General features: G+C 46.1%; 1 protein-coding gene across 27 annotated transcripts in view; it reads left to right on the top strand.

The window, feature by feature from the left end:
• Nucleotides 1-19,454, top strand: part of HLCS (holocarboxylase synthetase) — a 223,764-nt gene that overhangs the window by 36,272 nt on the left and 168,038 nt on the right. For 21 of the 27 annotated variants that reach the window (XM_072740736.1, XM_072740720.1, XM_072740731.1 and 18 more), the window contains 3 exons: nucleotides 5,447-5,609; nucleotides 7,469-8,409; nucleotides 13,335-13,517. In XM_072740736.1, coding sequence (XP_072596837.1) covers nucleotides 5,558-5,609; nucleotides 7,469-8,409; nucleotides 13,335-13,517 — 1,176 coding nt within the window. In that variant the 5' untranslated portion in view covers nucleotides 5,447-5,557. The remainder of the gene's footprint in view (nucleotides 1-5,446; nucleotides 5,610-7,468; nucleotides 8,410-13,334; nucleotides 13,518-19,454) is intronic. The other 6 variants (XM_072740737.1, XM_072740739.1, XM_072740740.1 and 3 more) reach the window with 1 other exon arrangement.

A 19,454-nucleotide genomic window follows, 5' to 3' on the forward strand; every position in this document is an offset into this window, starting at 1 on the left:
GAGCAGGGAGGGATGGTATGGGGGGCGAGAAAAATTTATTTTAAGGAATTGACTCAGCTGATTGTGGAGTCTGCAAGTCCAGAATTTGCAGGCACACCGAGGGGTGGGGACACTCAGGGAAGAGTAAGTGTGGCTGCTTGTGGCAGGGGGTCATTGGGGGGCGGAGTTCCATCTTTCTTGGGGAATGCTCTCTTGAGCATTCTGAGTCTTTTTCTCTGAAGGTCTTCAACTGATTGGATGAAGCCCACCCGCATTATGGAGGATAATCTGTTTTACTCAAAGTCCACTGATTTATTTATAAAATATTTATTTCTTTTAGAGAGAGAGAGAGAGAACATGCACGTGAGCAGGGTGAGGGGCAGAGGGAGAGGGAGAGAGTCCTCAAGCAGATTCCTGGCTGAGCACGGAGCCCGACACATGGGGCTCAATCCCAGGACCCCAAGGTCATGACCTGAGCCAAAATCAGGAGTTGGAAATTCAACCAACTGAGCCACCCAGGTGACACCAAAGTCCACGGATTGATTTATTTATTTATCTTTAGAGATTTTTATTTATTTATTCATGAGAGACACACAGAGAGAGGCAGAGACACAGGCAGAGGGAGAAGCAGGCTCCCTGTAGGGAGCCGGGTGCGGGACTCGATCCCTGATTCGTGGACTGGGATCATGCCCTGAGCCGAAAGCAGACGCTCAACTGCTGAGCCACCCAGGTAACACCAAAGTCCACTGATTTAAATGATAATCACATGACGGGGTACCGGGGTGGCTCATTTGTTTGCGTCTCCAGCTCTTGCTTTCGCTCCAGGTCATGATCTCAGGCTCTCTGAATGTGGAGCCTGCTTGAAATTCTCCCACTCTCCCTCTGCCCTTTGGCTCCCTCCGTCTCTTAAAAAAAGAAATGTTAATCACATCTAAAAAATACCTTTCCGGCCACATCTGGACTGAAATTTGGCCACACGCCTGGGTGCCATGGCCTAGCTGAGTTGACACATGAAATTAACCATCACCTGGTTGACGCTCAGCTGACTGTTGAGATCTCTGTTCCCGCATTTGCCGCAGGCCACCTTGGGAAGGAGAGTTTGTTGAAGAGCCACCCCCGAGAATTTAACGTGCCCCTTGGTCCTGGGCCTTCCTGTGGCCGCGTGTTGAGTTGAGCAGGTGCATCACTGCCTCCTGTCATTGACGAAACTACAAAGTCACGAGCTTTGGTTATGGAAGGGATTTCTGGCAGGAAATCCATTTGTGTTTAGGGCTGACCAGGGCTTCCTTCCCTTTGATCTTTGGGAGCAAGCCTTTGGTCTGACTTCCCCTTTCTTTCTCAATCCCTTTGTTCCCAACTCGAAGTGCAAACTGGAAGCGCCCTGTTTGCTTTTAGACAAACAGCCCTGGATGTGTCGGTGACAGTGTGGCTTTGCTTTGATGGAGCACACGGCACTGCTTGAGGAGTTTGCATGGTCTGTGGCTCGTGGACCATGTTTCTACAAAAAGGAAATGCACTTAGGTGAGGAAACAGCTGGCTGTGTTGAGAAACCTGATCAGAGGGATGTGTGTATTGTTCTCTGGTGGCTTCCTGTCCATCCCAGCGCTTGGCTTATCTCCCCCTTCTCTCCTCCTTCAAGGGTGTCTGAGAATTTCATTATTGGCTCCTTTGACACTAAATGCTTACTGTGAGGCATAGCTCCACACCACTGGCTGTTCCAGCAGGGTGCTCAGTCAACTTTTGAGCAACTGGGCAGGGTTTCCACTGGCTGGTGATGCCTCCTCCTCCTCTGATTGCCTGCAATGTGCTGTTAGCTTCAGGCAGGAGGTTGGTTGTGCTGTTCCCTTTCTACATTTCCCATCCCCCCTTATCTGCACGGTCAAGCTCTTGCCCAGGCCATAGTTTATCTTCTCATCCTCCTGAGTGGACATCCTTCCTCCATTCTTGAAGCTGGAAATCAGCTACATATTTGTGTGAATTGTCAGCATCTGCTGTCCTCCCAGATCAGAGGTGTCGGATTTGAGATGCTGAGTCCCCCTGAAACGCTGGTCAGGTGAACCCTGACCCTGAACTCTGGCTGCATGTCTGGCGGGACGTGGAGAAGTCGGTGATCAAATGGAGGGCAGGCCACATATAGAGCTAGAAGAAAATTCTGAGGCTTCTCTTTCTCCAGATATCCTAGACCTGTTAGTGGGTTTCAATCTTTAGACCATGAAGACTTGACTCGCATTTATTAAGTTCCCCCCCACAAAAAAGAAAGTTTTTCCCAGCGTTATTTCAGTGGCTTCTCAAATGAGGAACATTAGATTCAATTTGAATTCTAAGGAGAGACATGCAATAATAAGGAGTAAGATTTTGTGGGTTCGGGTTCACCCTTGGAGGGCCACAATCCTTTGTGCTATCTATAACTTTTTTCACCCTCCCTCACCCCCCTCCATCATCCTCAAACTAGTTTTTGCCCACTCAGGGGGTTATGGTCCCTGCTGAGAATACCTGCTTTGAGGACTCCAGGTTTGTTTGTTTGTTTGTTTATTTAAAGATTCTTTTTATTTATTAATGAGAATCAGAGAGAGGCAGAGACATAGGCAGGGGGAGAAGCAGTCTCCCTGCAGGGAGCCTGATGTGGGACTCGATCCCGGGACTCTGGGATCGTGACCTAAGCCAAAGGCAGACGCTCAACCACTGAGCCGTTGAGCCGGCCACATGTCCCTTTGTTCATTTTTTAAAGATTTTGTTCTTTTGAAAGAGTGAGAGAGCGCCAGCAGGGGGGGAGGGGGGAGGGGCAGAGGGAGAGGGAGAAGTAGGGAGCTAAGTAGGGAGCCCTATGCAGGATTCCATCTCAGGACCCTGGGGTCATGACCCAAGCCTAATGAAGGGCAGATGCTTAACCAACTGAGCCACCCAGGGACCCCCACTTTGTCTATTTTTAAATTGGGTATTTTGTCTTTATTGTAGGAGCTTTTTCTATATTTTTATACATTATGGATACAAGTCTTTTATCAGATAAGTGATTTGCAAATATTTTCTCCCATTTTGTGGATTGTCTTTCTTTCCACTGTCTTGCAGCTTTTCTTTGAAGCCCAAAGATTTTGATGAAGCCCAATTTATGTTTTTTCTTTTCTTGCATGTACTTTTGGTGTCCTGAGAAACCATTGCCTGATCTGAGGTCATGATGATGTAGGCCCTGTTTTCTTCTAAGAATTTTGTAGTTTTAGCTCTTATATTGAGGATCTGACCCAGTTTGAGTTGATTTTTGTACCTAGTAAATGGCATGAGGTAGGGGTCTATTTTTGTTCTTTTGCACATAGTTACCTGGTTGTACCAGCACTGTCTGTTGAAAAGATTGTTCTTTCCCCATTGAATGGTCTTGGCAGCCTTGTCCCAAATCAGTTGTCTGTAGGCGTATGTATTTATTTCTGTGCTCTCAGTCCCATTGCATTGATCTATATGTCTGTCCTTATGCCAGTTGGACCTTGACTTTTGAATGCCACGTCTCCTGAGTGAGCAAGTTCCCTAAAGGCAGAGGAGGTTGGGCTTGTGGGAACTCCCCTTACCGCTCTAAGGTTCAGAATTCATCCCAGCATCGGGCGGGGCAGTGCTTCATTATCTAGTTGTTTCTATAGCACTTTCAAGATGTTTTATTGATGTTATCCAGCACTTTCTCATTGTTCTCAGTAAGTGTTAGTTCTAAAAACCTAGCCTATCAATTTAAAAAATGGAATTCAAAATTATTTATCTCAGATTATGAAATTTGGGGCAGTTTGTTATGGGAAACAGGGAAATCATTCTTGGCATCTTAAAAAAAAAGACCATTCTAGTCACTTGCTTTTATTTTTATTTTTTTGCTTTTATTTTTATGTTTTTGTTTTACTTTATAAAAGATTTTATTTATTCATGAGAGACACGGAGGCAGAGACACAGAGGGAGAAGCAGGCTCCCTATGGGGAACCCCATGCAGGACTCCATCCCAAGACCCTGGGATCATACCCTGAGCCAAAGGCAGATACTCAACCACTGGTGCCCTAGTCACTTGCTTTTAAAGCCAGATTCATAATAGCTAATAATCGTGGCTTTCATCACTTGGGCACTTTGCTGCCCCCAGGCCTTCCGCTGGGGGCATTATATACTCTTGGATCTCATTAACATAACAAACCTATAAGATGACTGAGTATTAATATCACTATTCCTGTTTTATGAGTAAGGAAGCTGGGACTCCCGAGACTTGCCTGAAGACACACAGCAAAGATGAGCTGAGTTTGACCCAGACCCAGGTCCCTGACACCAGAGCCAGGCTCTTAACCCCCAGGGGCTCCAGTCCTTGTCCCAGGTCACCTTCTTCACTGACAAAAACTGGAACGCGTTCGGGACTGCATTTTTCCTGAGCTCCTTTTCCCTGTCTCCCTAGTGGTGGAAATGTGATCTGGGACATGCAGGAGCTCTCTAGAGGGTCCTGGACAGTGGTTTCCCAGTTTTAGGAAATCAAGGGGGAGCCCCGTGTAGAACCTCAGAGTTCTGGGCTGCGGTTGCAGAGAGAGCACCGTGTCGGGATGGGCCGTGCTCCCACTGTTGGGGTGCAGTGGGCCTCCGACCACACTGGAGCCAAAGCTGGTCTTCAGATTATGTTATAAATCACTGCATGGGGTGCCTGGGGGGCTCAGTCGGCTAGGCAGGCTAGGCATTCTGCCTTCAGCACAAGTCTCCATCCCAGGGGTCCTGGGATCAAGCCCTCATTGGGCTCCCTGCTCAGTGGGGAGCCTGCTTGCTTTCCCTCTACCTCTGCCGCTCCCCTTGCTTGTGCTATCTCGGTCTCTGTCAAATAAATAAAATCTTTAAAAAAGAAATTACTGGATATTGCAGACCTGTTGCTTTCTCCTAATTCCTGTTACTGAAGGGCACATTGGTGTGTTTCCATGTCTGGCAAATGGCCCTTTCCCCTTTCAGCTCCTTGAAAAGCAGTTGAGACTTCAGTTGCTTTTATTATTTTATTTTATTTTATTTTATTTTATTATTTTATTTTATTATTTTATTTTATTTTATTATTTTATTATTTTGTAGATTTTATTTATTTATTCATGAGAGACACAGAGAGAGGCAGAGACATAGGTAGAGGAGAGGTAGGCTCCTTACAGGGGAGCCTGATGCGGGACTGGATCCCAGGACCTTGGGATCATGACCTGAGCTGAAGGTAGATGCTCAACCACTGAGCCTCCCAGGTGCCCTTAAGACTTCAATTGCTTTTAAAAGAGAGGGTTGTATTTAGTGCTTTGGAAGCCCTGTTGTCAGTTAGAAACAAGAATGTTCCAGCCGGAACAAATTGGATGTTAATAAAACACAATATCCAGTAGCTCATTATGTTTAACTGTAATTTATCGGTAGGAGCTGAAGGGAAGAGTAAAGTATCTGCTTATTTCAGAGAAGAACAATCTCACTGTCCTTTTCTCTCTCCTCCCTCACCCCTGTTTCTCAGATTGTGAAGTGGTCCGACTGCTGTTTGCCATTAGCTTGCAGACCTGGGGATCCTTATCAATTAATCGCTGAAGCAAGCGTGGATGACTTCAGTAAGCTGGGGGTGGCATTCATGGAAGATAGACTCCAGATGGCTGATGGCCTGATACCTCAAAAGATTGTTTGTAAGTGACTTTAGAAGTGTTTCCATCAGGGATGCCTGGCTAGCTCAGTCACAAGAGTAGGCAACTCTTGAGCTCTGGGTTGTGAGTTTGAGGCTCATGCTGGGTGTAGAGATTACTTAAATAAATAGAAACATTTTTAAAATATATTTTTATCATACCAGGAGATCCATTGATTATTAGCTTAAGGACCGTTGAACCCTCTTGTTTGGTGTGGTTTAAGGCAAGTATGCATCTTCAGTTTAATGCACTCAACGGGTTGGATATATTTATAATACAAGGTTCATACATGTGTTAGGGTTTTTTGAGATGCTTATCTCTAAGTATATCAATAGTGCTTTCTTAAAAAATTAAAAAAAAATTTTAAGATTTTATTTTTTCACAAAAGACACAGAGAGAAAGGCGGAGACATAGGCAGAGAGAAAAGCAGGCTTCTTGCAGGGAGCCCGATGCAGGACTCCATCCCCAGACTGGGATCACGCCCTGAGCCGAAGGCAGAGGCTCAACCACTGAGCCACCTGGGCGTCCCTCAGTAGTGCTTTTAAAATTCTCTTTTTTATTTAAGTGGACTCCACGCTGGGCCCAACTTAGGGCTTGAACTCACAACCCAGAGACCTGGATCTGAGCTGAGATCAAGAATAGCACGCTTACTCGACTGAGGCACCCAGGTGCCCCAGTGATTTTTAAATTCTTAAACAAGGATTTCCCATGATTGCATCGTCCATGGGATGGTGTGCAAATGTAGAACCCATATAATGTTTGTTTTACACAATCTAAAAAGCATAACTAGTTCCTAGACTATAGTTTGACTGAATGTAAAGCATAGCCAATGTTAGTACAAAGTTCTTAATCTAACAGTTTTTAACTTGAAAAATATGTATCACAATATTTTGAGATACATCTTTTTCTCAGGAAACGTGAAAAATGTCTTCATTCATTAGGTTTATTTTTATTTTAAATTTTTATTTTTCAAAAAAGATTTTATTTTTTGAGAGACAGAGAGAGAGCGAATGAGCAAGCAAGCATGAACAGGAGGAGGGCAGAGGGAGAAGCAGACTCCCTCCTGCTGAATGGGGAGCTCAACGTGGGACTGGATCCTGGGACTCAGGGATCACGATCTGAGCTGAGGAGAGATGCTTAAGTGACCGAGCCACCCAAGCAACCCCCTTAATTAGGTTTAAAATTGAGTTTCTATGTCCATGAAAGTCTTCATTTGTATCTTGAGCAAATGAGTGTTACCAGCTCAGGAAATTCTTGTAAATCATTTAATTTCCCAATTTGGCACGTGCATGCGCCTGATACTGTGTCAGATTCGTAACAAGTGCTCAATAAATGTTTTTGAATCAATGATTGGAAGGAAGCTTCTATTCCAGTCCTGAGATAAGATACTGGAAAGACCCTTTTCCCATAGTGATGATTCTACAAAGTGTCCTGAGAGCCCCTGCTGCCTGGAGGTATGCATGGATACACTAGATAGCTGCCTGTTTTTGTTTCTTGGTTTCATTATCTTATTAGGACACCCAAGAAATTGATTCCATAAGTAAGGCACACTTACCTCTCTGAAGCCCACCTTCTTAACCTGCCAACAAGGGGGTCTGGGGCTTCCCGGCTCACATGGGAAAGGTGTTGTGGACACCTGGATTTCACCGTTGGGATTGTCGGGTGCACCCTCCTAACATATGGGAACAATGCCATGGTGCCAGTGGATGCTGCAGACCTGCGGTGGGGGCGCAGGTGGTCTCCAGTGGGTGGGCTGCCCTGGAGCAGAAGTCATGGAGTGCAGAGAGCACTGGGAGGTTTTGAACTGAACCGTGTGACAAATCAGAACGGCTGACGGCTTGTCTCTTCTGTTTGTGTTTTAGCAGTGCATTTGCAGGACTGTACTCTGAAGGCGCTTGAGACCTCAAACAAGCAAGCCCATATCCTACAGCAGAATCCTGAACCTTCCACCGAGAGTAAGCCAGAGCCGGACATTATGGAGTACATCGGTAAAGATGACCCCAAGGTTCTTCGTGCCCATCCCACACAGGGGGAAGCTGGTACCTCTGGCAGTGAGCCAGCTGAGGAGGATGACAAAGGAGTAGGCTCCGCTGAGCACTGTCCCCTCCATCTGTCTAGTTGCCATGAGTGTTTGGAGCTTGAGAATAGCACCATTGAATCTGTCAAGTTTGCATCTGCAGAGAACATTCCAGATCTTCCCTATGATCACAGTGGTGGTTTGGAGGATGTTGCTGATGACAGCTGCCCGGAGAGAGAAGGGAGGAGAGTCAACATCACAGGAAAGGCACCCAACATCCTCTTCTACGTGGGCTCTACCTCCCAGGAATCCCTGGGCAGGTTCCAGGAGGTCCGGTCTGTTCTGGCTGACTGTGTGGACACCGACAGCTATACACTCTACCACCTGTCAAAGGAAAGTGCCCTCAGAGACCCGTGGTCAGACAACTGTCTGTTGTTGGTCATTGCTACCAGGGAGGCTATTCCTGCAGACCTCTCCCAGAAGTTCATGGCCTACCTTTCTGAAGGAGGGAAAGTGTTGGGCCTGTGTTCGTCCTTCACACTTGCTGGCTTCCAGGTGATGAGCAAGAGCACGCTCAAGGAAACAGTCCAGAACTTGGTTTTCTCCAAGGCTGACCAGACCCAGGTGAAGCTCAGCATCCTGAGCAGCGGCTTCGTTTACGAGGATTGCTCTGGAGGGCAGCTCAGCCCGGGCCAGCTCCAGGGTCACCTGGAGAATGAGGACAAAGACAGGCTGATAGTGCAAGTGCCTTTTGGGACACGTGGAGGAGAAGCCGTTCTTTGCCAGGTATGAAGGCTGGCATCCATGTAGTGATCTTTGGGGATCTCTGAGAGTATGCTCTTTAAGGCATAAAGACCCTTTAAGAAGGGTCAAAACAGTCTGTGCTTTGTCGGGTAGTTTTGAGCCTTGGCTGGGAGTTTTTGCTGATGCTGAGTAGGTTTAGATGAGGGCTTTCCTGTCGGTAGAAATATCCCATTTCACCAAAATGCTTGGGATGGAGGAATGAAGCAGAGGCTGTCATGGCTAATTAAAGACTGCTAGTAAACCAAGAATCAGTCAGAAAATTCTTTCCTGTTTTGATCTATACTGGTAATAATCTTTACAAAATACATTAGTCTATTTGGTCTCAAAGCACACTGTGGTCAATATAATGGAACCTTTTAATTAATGTAGGGAGTTGAGCACCTCTGGCTGGTGATTTTCAGTGTTAATAACCATCACATTACAATGTTGTAGCTGATGCAGCGGAAATGCTCACCAACTGCTGGGGTGGTGAGTGTTGAAAACACTTCAAATCCTCGGTTCTTTTATGATTTTGTCACTCTTAAAGTCTAAATGCTGAGCAAAATTTCAGAGAGGAGAATATTGAAGCAGTTTAGATTTATGGCATATTAATACAACTGACCCCTGAATCACATGGCTTTGAACTGCATGGATCCTCTTGTGTGGAATTTTTTGGCTAAATACAGTTCAGTACTGTAAATGTATTCTCTGTTCCTTATGATTTTCTGTTTTTCTTCTTTTTTTCAAACTGCTTTTTTTAAAAAAAATATTTTATTTATTCATGAGAGACAGAGAGAGGCAGAGACACAGGCAGAGAGGGACAAGCAGGCTCCCTGCAAGGACCCTGATGCAGGACTCGATCCCAGGACCCTGGGGTCATGCCCTGAGCCAAATGCAGAGGCTCAATCACTGAGCCACCCAGGTGCTCCTGTTGTTGTTTATTTTCATTTCATATGCATCCTAGGAGCGAAATCTCTTGGGTTTTCTGACCAAACATTCTTCAGGGGGTTATAAATTTGTTTTCTTTACTATTCTAAAGCCCATTCATTTGTTCTTAAGATAATACTCAGGCAAAGATGCATATAATTAAGAAATCTGGACATCAGGATAGACAAATATGTACAAGCTAAGCAGGTTTCATATAGGTTGAAAAGCACATGAATTAGTTTGGAGGCCTAATAAATGTTCCTCTTATCTTTTTCTCTGCAAAGATGGTAACTATAGCAACTGTGCATTCCCAGAAAATCCACTTAAAAACCCGACTTCCTAGAGCTGTATTTCAGTTTTGAATAGTGACTTTTACCACCCCTGTGCACAGACTTGTACTAGAAAATTGATTCGGCACTGCTATGATCCATTTCTCTGTGTTACATGGCAGCTCTGCTTGCTGCACCATTTAAATTGACCCCGTTACTGTCATAAAATTTGATACTGCATGCATTGCTCTAGAAAAAAAGGCAATACGATGCAGCTTCAAAAATCAGATTCAGAGGATTAGAATGTCATTTTTGATTTTCAGTGACTTCCAGTCTCTGTGTGACAGGGTCACTGCTTTTTCCTCAGACCTGTGTCACTATAATACCTTGCCGCCGAGATCAGCCAATAAATGTTATCACGGGCTGGTTAGTTTCCTCTTTCCCTGGTCAGTTTCATCGTCTTTATCTCTAATAAATCGAGGAATGATGTAACCCAGTAAGAGGGGGCACAGCACTTCAAGGGCAAACCACAGCCACACAGTGGGTGGTGGTCTCACGGCCAAGGAGCTGCATGTGGATGCCTTTACCATTCGTCATAAGGAAAAAGGAAATTTTCGGGTGCTTGCTGTAATGATTAGGTTTGCAGGTGAAATTTAAGGCTGCGGATTAATGCTGACATTTGGTTATCAAAGCGACCGAGACTTTGGCATGAAGTTGGCCAAATAGATTTAAAAATAATTTATTTCCGGGATGCCTGGGTGGCTCTGTGGTTGTGCATCTGCCTTTGGCTCAGGGCTTGATCCTGAGGTCCTGGGATCAAGTCCTGCATCTGGCTCCCCGCAGGGAGCCTGTTTTTCCCTCTGCCTGTGTCTCTGCCTCTCTCTCTGTGTTTTTCATGAATAAATATATAAAAATCTAAAAAAAAAAAATTATTTCCTTATTTAGCTTTAGCACATGGCAGTAGCAATCTGACTTTTACAGCAGGGTTTCTCCACCACTGCACTGCTGACATTTTGGGCTGATCTCTTGTCACGAAGTCATCCTGTCCCATGCACTGTAGGGTGTCAGCAGAGCTACACATTACATGCCAGTAGCAACCCCCTCCCCCCCTAGCCAATTTGTGACTGGAGACGTTTTAGTTCTGGCTTTTGGTCTAGGCAAAAAGCCTTAATTTTAGAAGAAGCCAAGTTATGGGAATGGACCCATCAGTATGGTAATAGTATGACAGCTGGAGGATGAGACGTTTCTTGGGTACCACAGAGGACCAGAAGTGCAAATCCAGAAGCACACACTCTCCTGTCCTGTGAATTGAGGTAGAGAGCCAAAGGAGGTCTGTCTTTTCACTTCTGTTTTATTTATTTATTTTTAAAGTATTTATTCATGAGAGACACACAGAGACACAGAGGCAGAGACACAGGCAGAGGAAGAAGCAGGCTCCTGACGTGAGACTTGATCCTGGATCTCAGGATCATGCCCTGGATCGAAGGCAGATGCTCAACCGCTGAGCCACCCAGGCGTCCCTCACTTCCATTTTAGAAGCACCTCCTCTTGAAGCCCACGATAGCACTCCTCACACAGTGTCAGTGGTTGTCCGTTGTCTTACCTCCTGCAGCTCTTGAGGCCTGCTCGTGGGATGAGTGTTCCTTTTCCTCCTTGGCATCTCTCATGCATGACTGTGAGTTCACACCTCACTGCATGTGCTTCTTGAATCTTCTGGGTATTGACTCAGCCTGGGCTGTGTGTGTGCCATTAATCACGCTCACCACCTCTGCTCTGGGCCCAGGTCCGGGGAGAACTTCGCTTATTTTATTTCTGCCACCTGTTAGGGGTCATCTCCAGGAGAGCCACTTGCTCACGTGCTTGCATTGAACACGACCCACTGCTGTGCTCATTGGAGCAGCACTGGCTTTGCCCACTGGAGAGGAGAGGCCACATTTAGGGAGAGAACGCAGGGAAGGAGACTTGGATTCCTTGAAGGATTTCAGTTCTCTGCCTCAGCCTCTCTCCAGGGCTGTTTGGAGGACAGACTTGGGGGACAGACTCACTCCTGCTCCTGGACGACAGGAGCAGCCGTCTGCTGGCCCGCTGTGGTGTGGGGCCATGCTGGACTTCTCTACAAACCTCAGACTGGCATCAATTTTGAATAGCTGGATCACTTTGGACAGTATATTTGGATGGTTAAATCTTGGGTGGGAATTGAGGGATATTATATTGCTCGAAGCCTGGCACCTTGCTTTTTATTTTATCATGCTCCTATGATATCAGGTCAGGAGCTCCACATACATCAGATATCTACAGCTGATCCTTGGCAAAGGTAAGATAAAATCAAGCAAACAGGCTTAGGTTGTTCAATATTCTGGGACCCTCCAGGGCTCTTTTTTTTTGTTTTGTTTTCTTTTAAGATTTTATTTATTTATTCATGAGAGACACACACAGAGAGAGAGAAAGGCACAGACACAGGCAGAGGGAGAAGCAGGCTCCATTCCATGCAGGGAGCCTGACGTGGGACTCAATCCCGGGTCTCCAGGACCACACCCTGGGCTGAAGGCAGTGCCAAACCGCTTAGCCACCCGGGCTGCCCCCACCCTCCAGGGCTCTAATCGGATCTTTTTTTTTTTTTTTCTTTTTCTTTTTTTTTCTAATCGGATCTTAAGAGGACCAGAGGTTCTTGTTCCTTCAGAACAAGATACAGAGGGGTCTGGTGGGGCTGTTTGATTGATTGAAAAAATATTTTTATTTATTTTTAAAAGATTTTATTTATTCATTCATGAGAGACACATAGGCAGAGACACAGGCAGAGGGAGAAGCAGGCTCCATGCAGGGAGCCCGATGTGGAACTCTATCCCAGGACCCTGGGATCACGACCTGAGCTGAAGTCAGATGTTCAACCACTGAACCACTCAGGTGCCCCTAAAAAAGGTTTTATGTATTAGAGAGAGAGAGAGAAAGAGAAAGGAAACACAAGCTGGGAGGAGGGGCAGAGAGAGCAGCAGACTCCACTGAGCAGAGAGCTGGATGCGGGGCTCAATTCCAGGACCCTGAGGTGATGACCTGAGCCAAAGGCAGATGCTCAACCCACTGAGCCACCCAGGTGCCTCCCAATGGGGCTAGTTTAATTTGAAGTGGACGGCAAAGCCTGAACTAAATAGATGAAGTCTTGAATCTTAAATTCAATCCAGGTGAAGGAGGATGGGGCGGGAGGGCCTTTCTGGGGTCCCCCAAACCCCGCTTCTTCTGTCTGAATGCATGCAAACACTCTTCCAGTGGTGAGCGAGGCTACTGTCCATCCTGGGGTTGATTCCTGGTGGTTATGACTCAGGTAGAGTGAGGGTTTCAACATGACCCCTGGCCTCCCGGAGGTCGGCAGCGACCTTAATTGGGTTCTCAGCACAATCATATTTCTCCATGTTTTGGTGGAATCATCAAGGTAAGCAACTTGCCCAAGGTCCCCTGACTGGTCAGTGATAAAAGTTGGGACCCAGATGGAATCCGATTACTATCCAGGCTCATTTCCAGCAACCGCCTTTCTGCCCGGCCGCTGTGATTTCATTCGGCTCCTTTGAGTCTCTTTAACTGCTGTTGTTACTCTCCAAATGTTCAAGTTCAGTGTTTCCATACTGTTGATAATTCGAAGGATTCCTGTTCAGGTTTTCAGAAAAGCCAGGGAATCACCGTTTCCCGTAAGGTGGGTAAGTGCCCCCCGGTTTACCAGGTGGTGTCTTTTCCCCTCAGGCGCACCTAGAACTACCTCCCAGCTCTTCAGTGGTGCAAGGCCAGGAGGATTTTAATCTGCTCAAATCAAGCAATCTCAGAAGATATGAAGTCCTTAGGGAGATCCTGACCACGCTCGGCCTAAACTGTGACATGAAACAAATTCCTGCCTTGACGCCTCTTTACTTACTGCCTGTGGCAGAGGTGAGTGCGGAGCTCTGGTGGGACGGAGACCCTGCTCCTCTGTGGTTTCAATTGTGATTTCTGCTTTTATTATTTTTATTTTTAAAAAAATTTTAAAGGATTTTATTTATTTATTCATGAGAGACACAGAGAGAGAGGCAGAGACACAGGCAGAGGGAGAAGCAGGCTCCTTGTGGGAAGCCTGATGTGGGACTCGATCCCAGGACCCCCGGGATCAAGACCTGAGCCAAAGGCAGGTGCTCAACCACTGAGCCACCCATGCCCCTCTGCCTTTTTTTTTTTTTTTTTTTCCTGCTTTTATTCTAACGTCAGGTTTGGGAACCGTCGTAAAGCCAGCCAAGTATAACTGGTATTTTTGGTGTTTGTGTGTGAGGGAGGGAGAGAAGCGGTTCTGGCTTAAAGGTCGTGGCTCAGTCACTTTAGGGGGCACAGGGGACACTCTTTTATGTGTCAAGAGCATCTTTGGAAACCACAGTTTATTCATTTGGGATGAAAACCTTTGCTTTGATCCGGGCCTTTCTCAGTGAGTATTTGGATGGCAAAATCCCAAGTTTTGTTTCATTTACGCCGATGTCTGCCATCTTGTGGCAGAAGGGGCTCTGGGTTTCAGTTTCTGTCTCCTGGTTGTGTCTACAAGGAAAATGCAGGAATTGTCCCCGGCTTTTGTCTGCTTTTGATGCCTGCGGTTGTTACCTGGTTTGCACAGGTCGCCACATTCTCTGGGGGTGTCTCCTCCTGCTGACCCCTTTGCTTTGCCAGGCTGTCAGTTTCTTATTAATTGTGGCAAATTATTTTGTGGGTCTTTTCCTGGTCTCCGTTAAATAGGGAAATTTGAGTGTTTAATAGATATCACCATGCAGTTTCAGCAAATGCCTGATAGTCCAGGTGATGCCAAACACCAAACTTACCTGCTTTCCCTTGAGAAGAACAAAGTATACTTCCTACCTCAACCTTTTAATTTTTTTAAGATTTTATTTATTTATTCATGACAGACAAGAGACACACACAGAGAGAGGCAGAGACACAGGCAGAGGGAGAAACAGGCTCCATGCAGGGAGCCCGATGCAGGACTCGATCCCTGGTCTCCAGGATCAGGCCCAGGGCTGAAGGTGGCACTGGGCCACCGGGGCTCAACCTTTTTAAAAGGGAAGAAAGTCCCTTTGGATTCTACTCTGCCCCTTGGCATACTTAGTTTTCGGAGGAAAGCAGAGCAGTGGGGTCTCTGGGTGGGATGTGCTCACTTGGAGAAGGCAGGTATAAACTCCAAGGCAGGTAGGATTAGGGTACCTTATACGATTGATTATGTGAAGTTTCCAAGAAATAATGTATGTTAAAGTTTTATGTGAATTGTATTATTTAAAAGACAGTCAAATTATTAATATTATAATTAGACTGTTTGGAGTTTTAATAAGTTGCATGTATATAATGTACTTAAAAGTGCCTGGTGTCTAGTTTTAAAAAGATTTTGGGTAATGTTTTAAATTTTAAAAGTGAATGATACTGCAATGGATGATTTTTTCCCATTTAAGAAACATTCTTTTTTCTTTTCTTTCTTTTAAACAGTACTCAGCTTTTATTATTTTTTTCATTCTTTTTTTTTTTTAAGATTTTTATTTATTTGTTTGACGGAGAGAGTACACAAGGAGGGGGTCAGGCATAGGGAGAGGGAGAAGCAGGCTCCCCACTGAACAGGGAGCCTCCCAGGGGACACGGTTCCAGGACCCTGGGAGAGTTACTTGAGCAGAAGGCAGATGCTTAACCAATTGTGCCACCCAGGTACCCAAAGAAACATTCTTTTATAGTATTTTCATGATGGTGTTTAGCTAGTTTGTATTCTTTATTTTAATGTTTTATTAAAATTTTTTAAAGTTTATTTATTTTAGTAATCTCTACACCCGTCGTGGAGCTTGTATTCACCACCCCACCCCAAGGTCAAGAGTTACGATTGAGCCAGCCAGGTGCCCCCTACTCTTTTTTAATGGGTGCTCTTGGGAATCCATAGTATGACTTTGGTTTGTGGCTTGATCTCAGGAATTCAAAGCCCCACATCATTTGTCTCTGTTTTAAATGTTTAGTTAATAGAGGGAAAGCAGCGAATCCATCTTGTGACTTTTATCAAAATAAAGTGGGTCCCCAGAGTTTCACTTCCTGTAGACGGCCCACTTATTGTCCTCCCACTTTGGAGAGATGGGACAGAGCCTGTGGTAAGGGTCACTGGTCCCAGGTGAGTTGTCCTGGGACTGTCACTGTCCTAAATCATCTCTCTCTGCCCTTTCCTGGTCGTGGAGGGCTGAGTCTGGAAATGTGAGGGAGTGCCTGCTTCTTCTGGGGTCATGGAGCAAGATAGACCAGGCTTGCCGTTGGCAGTACTCCTTGACCTTTCCTGGGAATTCCGACTGGGAATCCTGAGCACACTGGTCTTGGGACTTGCCCTTCTGGACTCTTGGATGTATCAATGAAGAGGAAATAGTGTTCTCAATGTTTGAACTCTAGGCATTTCTTGTGTTTCTTTAGGATGGGTATAACCTGAAAGGCCTGAGCAGGGGCTTTGTATTGCGTGTCTGCTTATATTAATGTCCCCGGTAGATGCTTCGTGGTTTTTTTCCATTGGGTTCTCTAAACTGCCTGTGGGTGGGTAGGTGGGGGGATACGTTTCCCTGACTGATTGGTGACCCTCATTCACAGACCTTGGGGATGAAGTGCTTGAACACCATTAAAGCAAGTATTTGTTCTTTGTGTGGATACACAGACACCCCACATAGACTCCAGGACTACTAAGTTCCTCCTTACAGAATAACTTTGGGAGCAAACACTTTTCAGAAATGTTCTTTCCTCATTTCGGGCCTTCCAGTGGGTCTGGTTGCTCTTGGATCTCTATGCCGTGGATTACTTTTTCTCCCTACTGCTTTTCTCTGACTTCCTTTTTACTCTGGGAGCCCAAGGAACTGAGTGCGTGGGTATACGGTTGTTGTGTGTACCCTCATTCCTTAGAGGATATACTCTATCCTCCTTCTAGAAGACTTTGAATCTGCTGTCAAAGGAAATATAAGAATTCAGGGTGTGAGGGTATGTTTTCCTGGAGTACATATTCCTTAAAGGATTATCAGGCAAATGAATGTGAAGGTAGACCAGGACAGACTTCGATGATCATTCTGGAGGCAGCCGCCGAATTCCTTGGGGTCTTCTCCAAATGCCGAGGTGACGACATCTAGGGATGTGGTCTAGTCATTGTGCCGATGGCTTAGCACTTAGAGATGGTTTGGGATGATAGTTTGGGAAGAGATTTGGGTGGTACTTTGTATTTGGTTTTCTTTCCTGCAGCCTCCTTACAAGATCTCGTAGATCCCTGTGGAATTAAGGCATGTGGAGAGGCTGCTGGCATCCCAGCATCCGTACTACATGGCCCATCCTTGGCTCCATCACCTGCCCTGAGGATTCTGTGCCTGCGCTGGCTCCTGCTCCCTTGAAAGTACTCTGTGCTCTTGGGAATCGCCCACCTGTCACCGCACGGTGTCGCTGCTGAGCTAGGCTGCCTGGTGAACAGACTCCCTAGGCTGGGAAGGAGTTCAGAGACTAAAAAAAGTCTCTGCACCAGCTGCACATACTTTAGTAGTTTCCCATTATATTGGTGGCACTTTCTTTTGGATCTGTAGGAATTATTTCAGTGTCACAGTCCGCATTCGTCTTTCATTAAGCATTTTGCTTTGTCCTACGTGCTATTATAGGATGGAATATGAAAGAACAAACATCCTAGTTATCTGGATAGTTTTACTGCATCCCAGCTGTGTTTGCATAGTTTGGTGCCTAGGCCCTTGCTCTTTTAGATGGTACGGAAGATTGATGAGGCACCTATAAGCTTCCACATTACTACGCTACAAATAGAAAAGAATAGCACGGAGATGGAAAAAAACACTCCCCTAAAGTACAGTCGACTCTTGGTGTTTGCTGGGACTGTGTTCTGAGACCTTTACTGGCATCCACACACCCCAGCAACATGTGATTTCCCCTATAAAATCCAGTCATCTATGGCCTCATAAGCGTCACCATGCATGACACCTGAAGGAAGCAGGGCTCTGCGAGGTACAGCCCCTGGGTGACTGGGAACTTCCCGTTTAATTTTTTTTTTAAAGATTAATTTATTTATTCATGAAAGACACAGGCTGAGAGAGAGAGAGGCAGAGACACAGGCAGAGGGAGAAGCAGGCTCCTTGCAGGGAGCCTGATGAGGGACTCGATCCCAGATCCTGGGATCACAACCTGAGCCGAAGGCAGGCGCCCAACTGCTGAGTCACCCAGGCATCCCGAGTTCCCGTTTAATTGAAACTCCCAGGGGCAGGATTGAAATTCAGGCCTCAGCAAAATGATTCTCTGTCAAAGCAAACAAAACACATGAGCACTGTACACCACAGACATGTCTACAGAAAGAAAGACTGGAAGGAAGTACAGAACACATAGGGTATATTTCCGGGTGGTGGGCTTCTGGGTGATTATACTAAACTTTTGTATTTCCTAAATTTTCTGTAAGGTACATGTATTATTTTTATAACAAGCAAAACCAGTTATTAAAAATACACACAAGTTACTGTTATTGGATTTTGAAGGCATCCCGTAAGTGATCACAGCTCGAGTGTTAAAAAGCAAGGACACTTGGATAGATATGGATAGTTTATTTAATATTCAACATCTATTTTAATTACTTTAAAAGCATTAGCTTTGTGGTGCCTGCGTGGCTTAGTTGGTTAAGCATCTGTCTTCAGCTCAGGTCATGATCTCGGGGTCTTGGGATCGAGCCCCACGTTGGGGACTCAGCGGGAAGCCTGCTTCTCCCTCTCCCTCCACCTGCCACTCTCCCTGCTTGTGCTCTCAGTCTCTCTCTCTATCAAATAAATAAATAAAATCTTCAATAAAATAATAAAAGTGTTAGCTTTGTTAGTCATGACTTGACTCTGGTGATTGGCTAGTTATGGCTACACTGCTAGGTTTAATTGTGGCTCTCACCTTCCTATGCGGGCACCTCTGGGCTTCAGCTATGCATTCACATCTGTGGATGGAGGGGATTTCTGGTGGTCCCGGAGGTCCTGGTGGAAGTTCATAATTCGAATGCCCCCCACCCCTATTTGGATGTTTCTCGATGGAACCCCTCGAACTATTTCTCAAAGAAGACCCAGATGTGCTGATGCCTACACAGTGAGTCCTTTCAAACCATTAACTTCCTTCCTGGAGGTGTGAGTAGAGGGAGAGGCTCAGAGCATACGTGATTGACCCCAGATTACTGGGTGGCCACCACGCTGACCTCCTGCCATGGGTGCTGCTGCGGGTGCTGCCGGGAAGTTAGCAGGAATACACTTTCCCTGTGGGGGACTGCTGTGTGTTTGTGAGTGACCTGGATTTGATAGAAAAACATAGCTTGTTCCTTTGCAGAACAAAGTCCCATGGAAAAACTCGCCCTCTTGTTTCCAGGTTTCTGGGCTCTGTTTCATTTTTATCTCTGCCCGGGGAGGGTGTGCAGTGAGCCCGAGGGGTTTGTGCTTGGGAGTGTGGGCAGCTGGTTGATCAGGACAAGCCAGGATGGGATCTCAGTGCAGAGCGCACTGCCAGTGGGTCTCTTTCGATGCCCCAGGGGAAGGGGGAGAGGATGGGACTGCGCACAGCCGGCCTGGCATGCTCTCCTACCCTGGGACATCACCGCTCGGGGATCTGGAGCTTTCTGAAATTACAAAGCTGGCCTTCTTTTGGGTGTTCCTTGTGGCTGGTAGCTGATGGTATGGAGGCCTCCTAAGAGTGTTGGCAGGAGTCCTGCCAGAGAGAGGGCATGCAGTTCCTTCACCTTGGGGTGGTGACGTAAAACCGTAACAAGAAGTGACAATTGGGGTTGTTGTTAGAGCATCTGGGCAGACATTGTCATGTTGTGTGTACGTGTGTAATTTTGGTGTTGTG

Source organism: Vulpes vulpes, chromosome 15, assembly GCF_048418805.1.
Source record: "Vulpes vulpes isolate BD-2025 chromosome 15, VulVul3, whole genome shotgun sequence".
Taxonomy (NCBI): Eukaryota; Metazoa; Chordata; class Mammalia; order Carnivora; family Canidae; genus Vulpes; species Vulpes vulpes.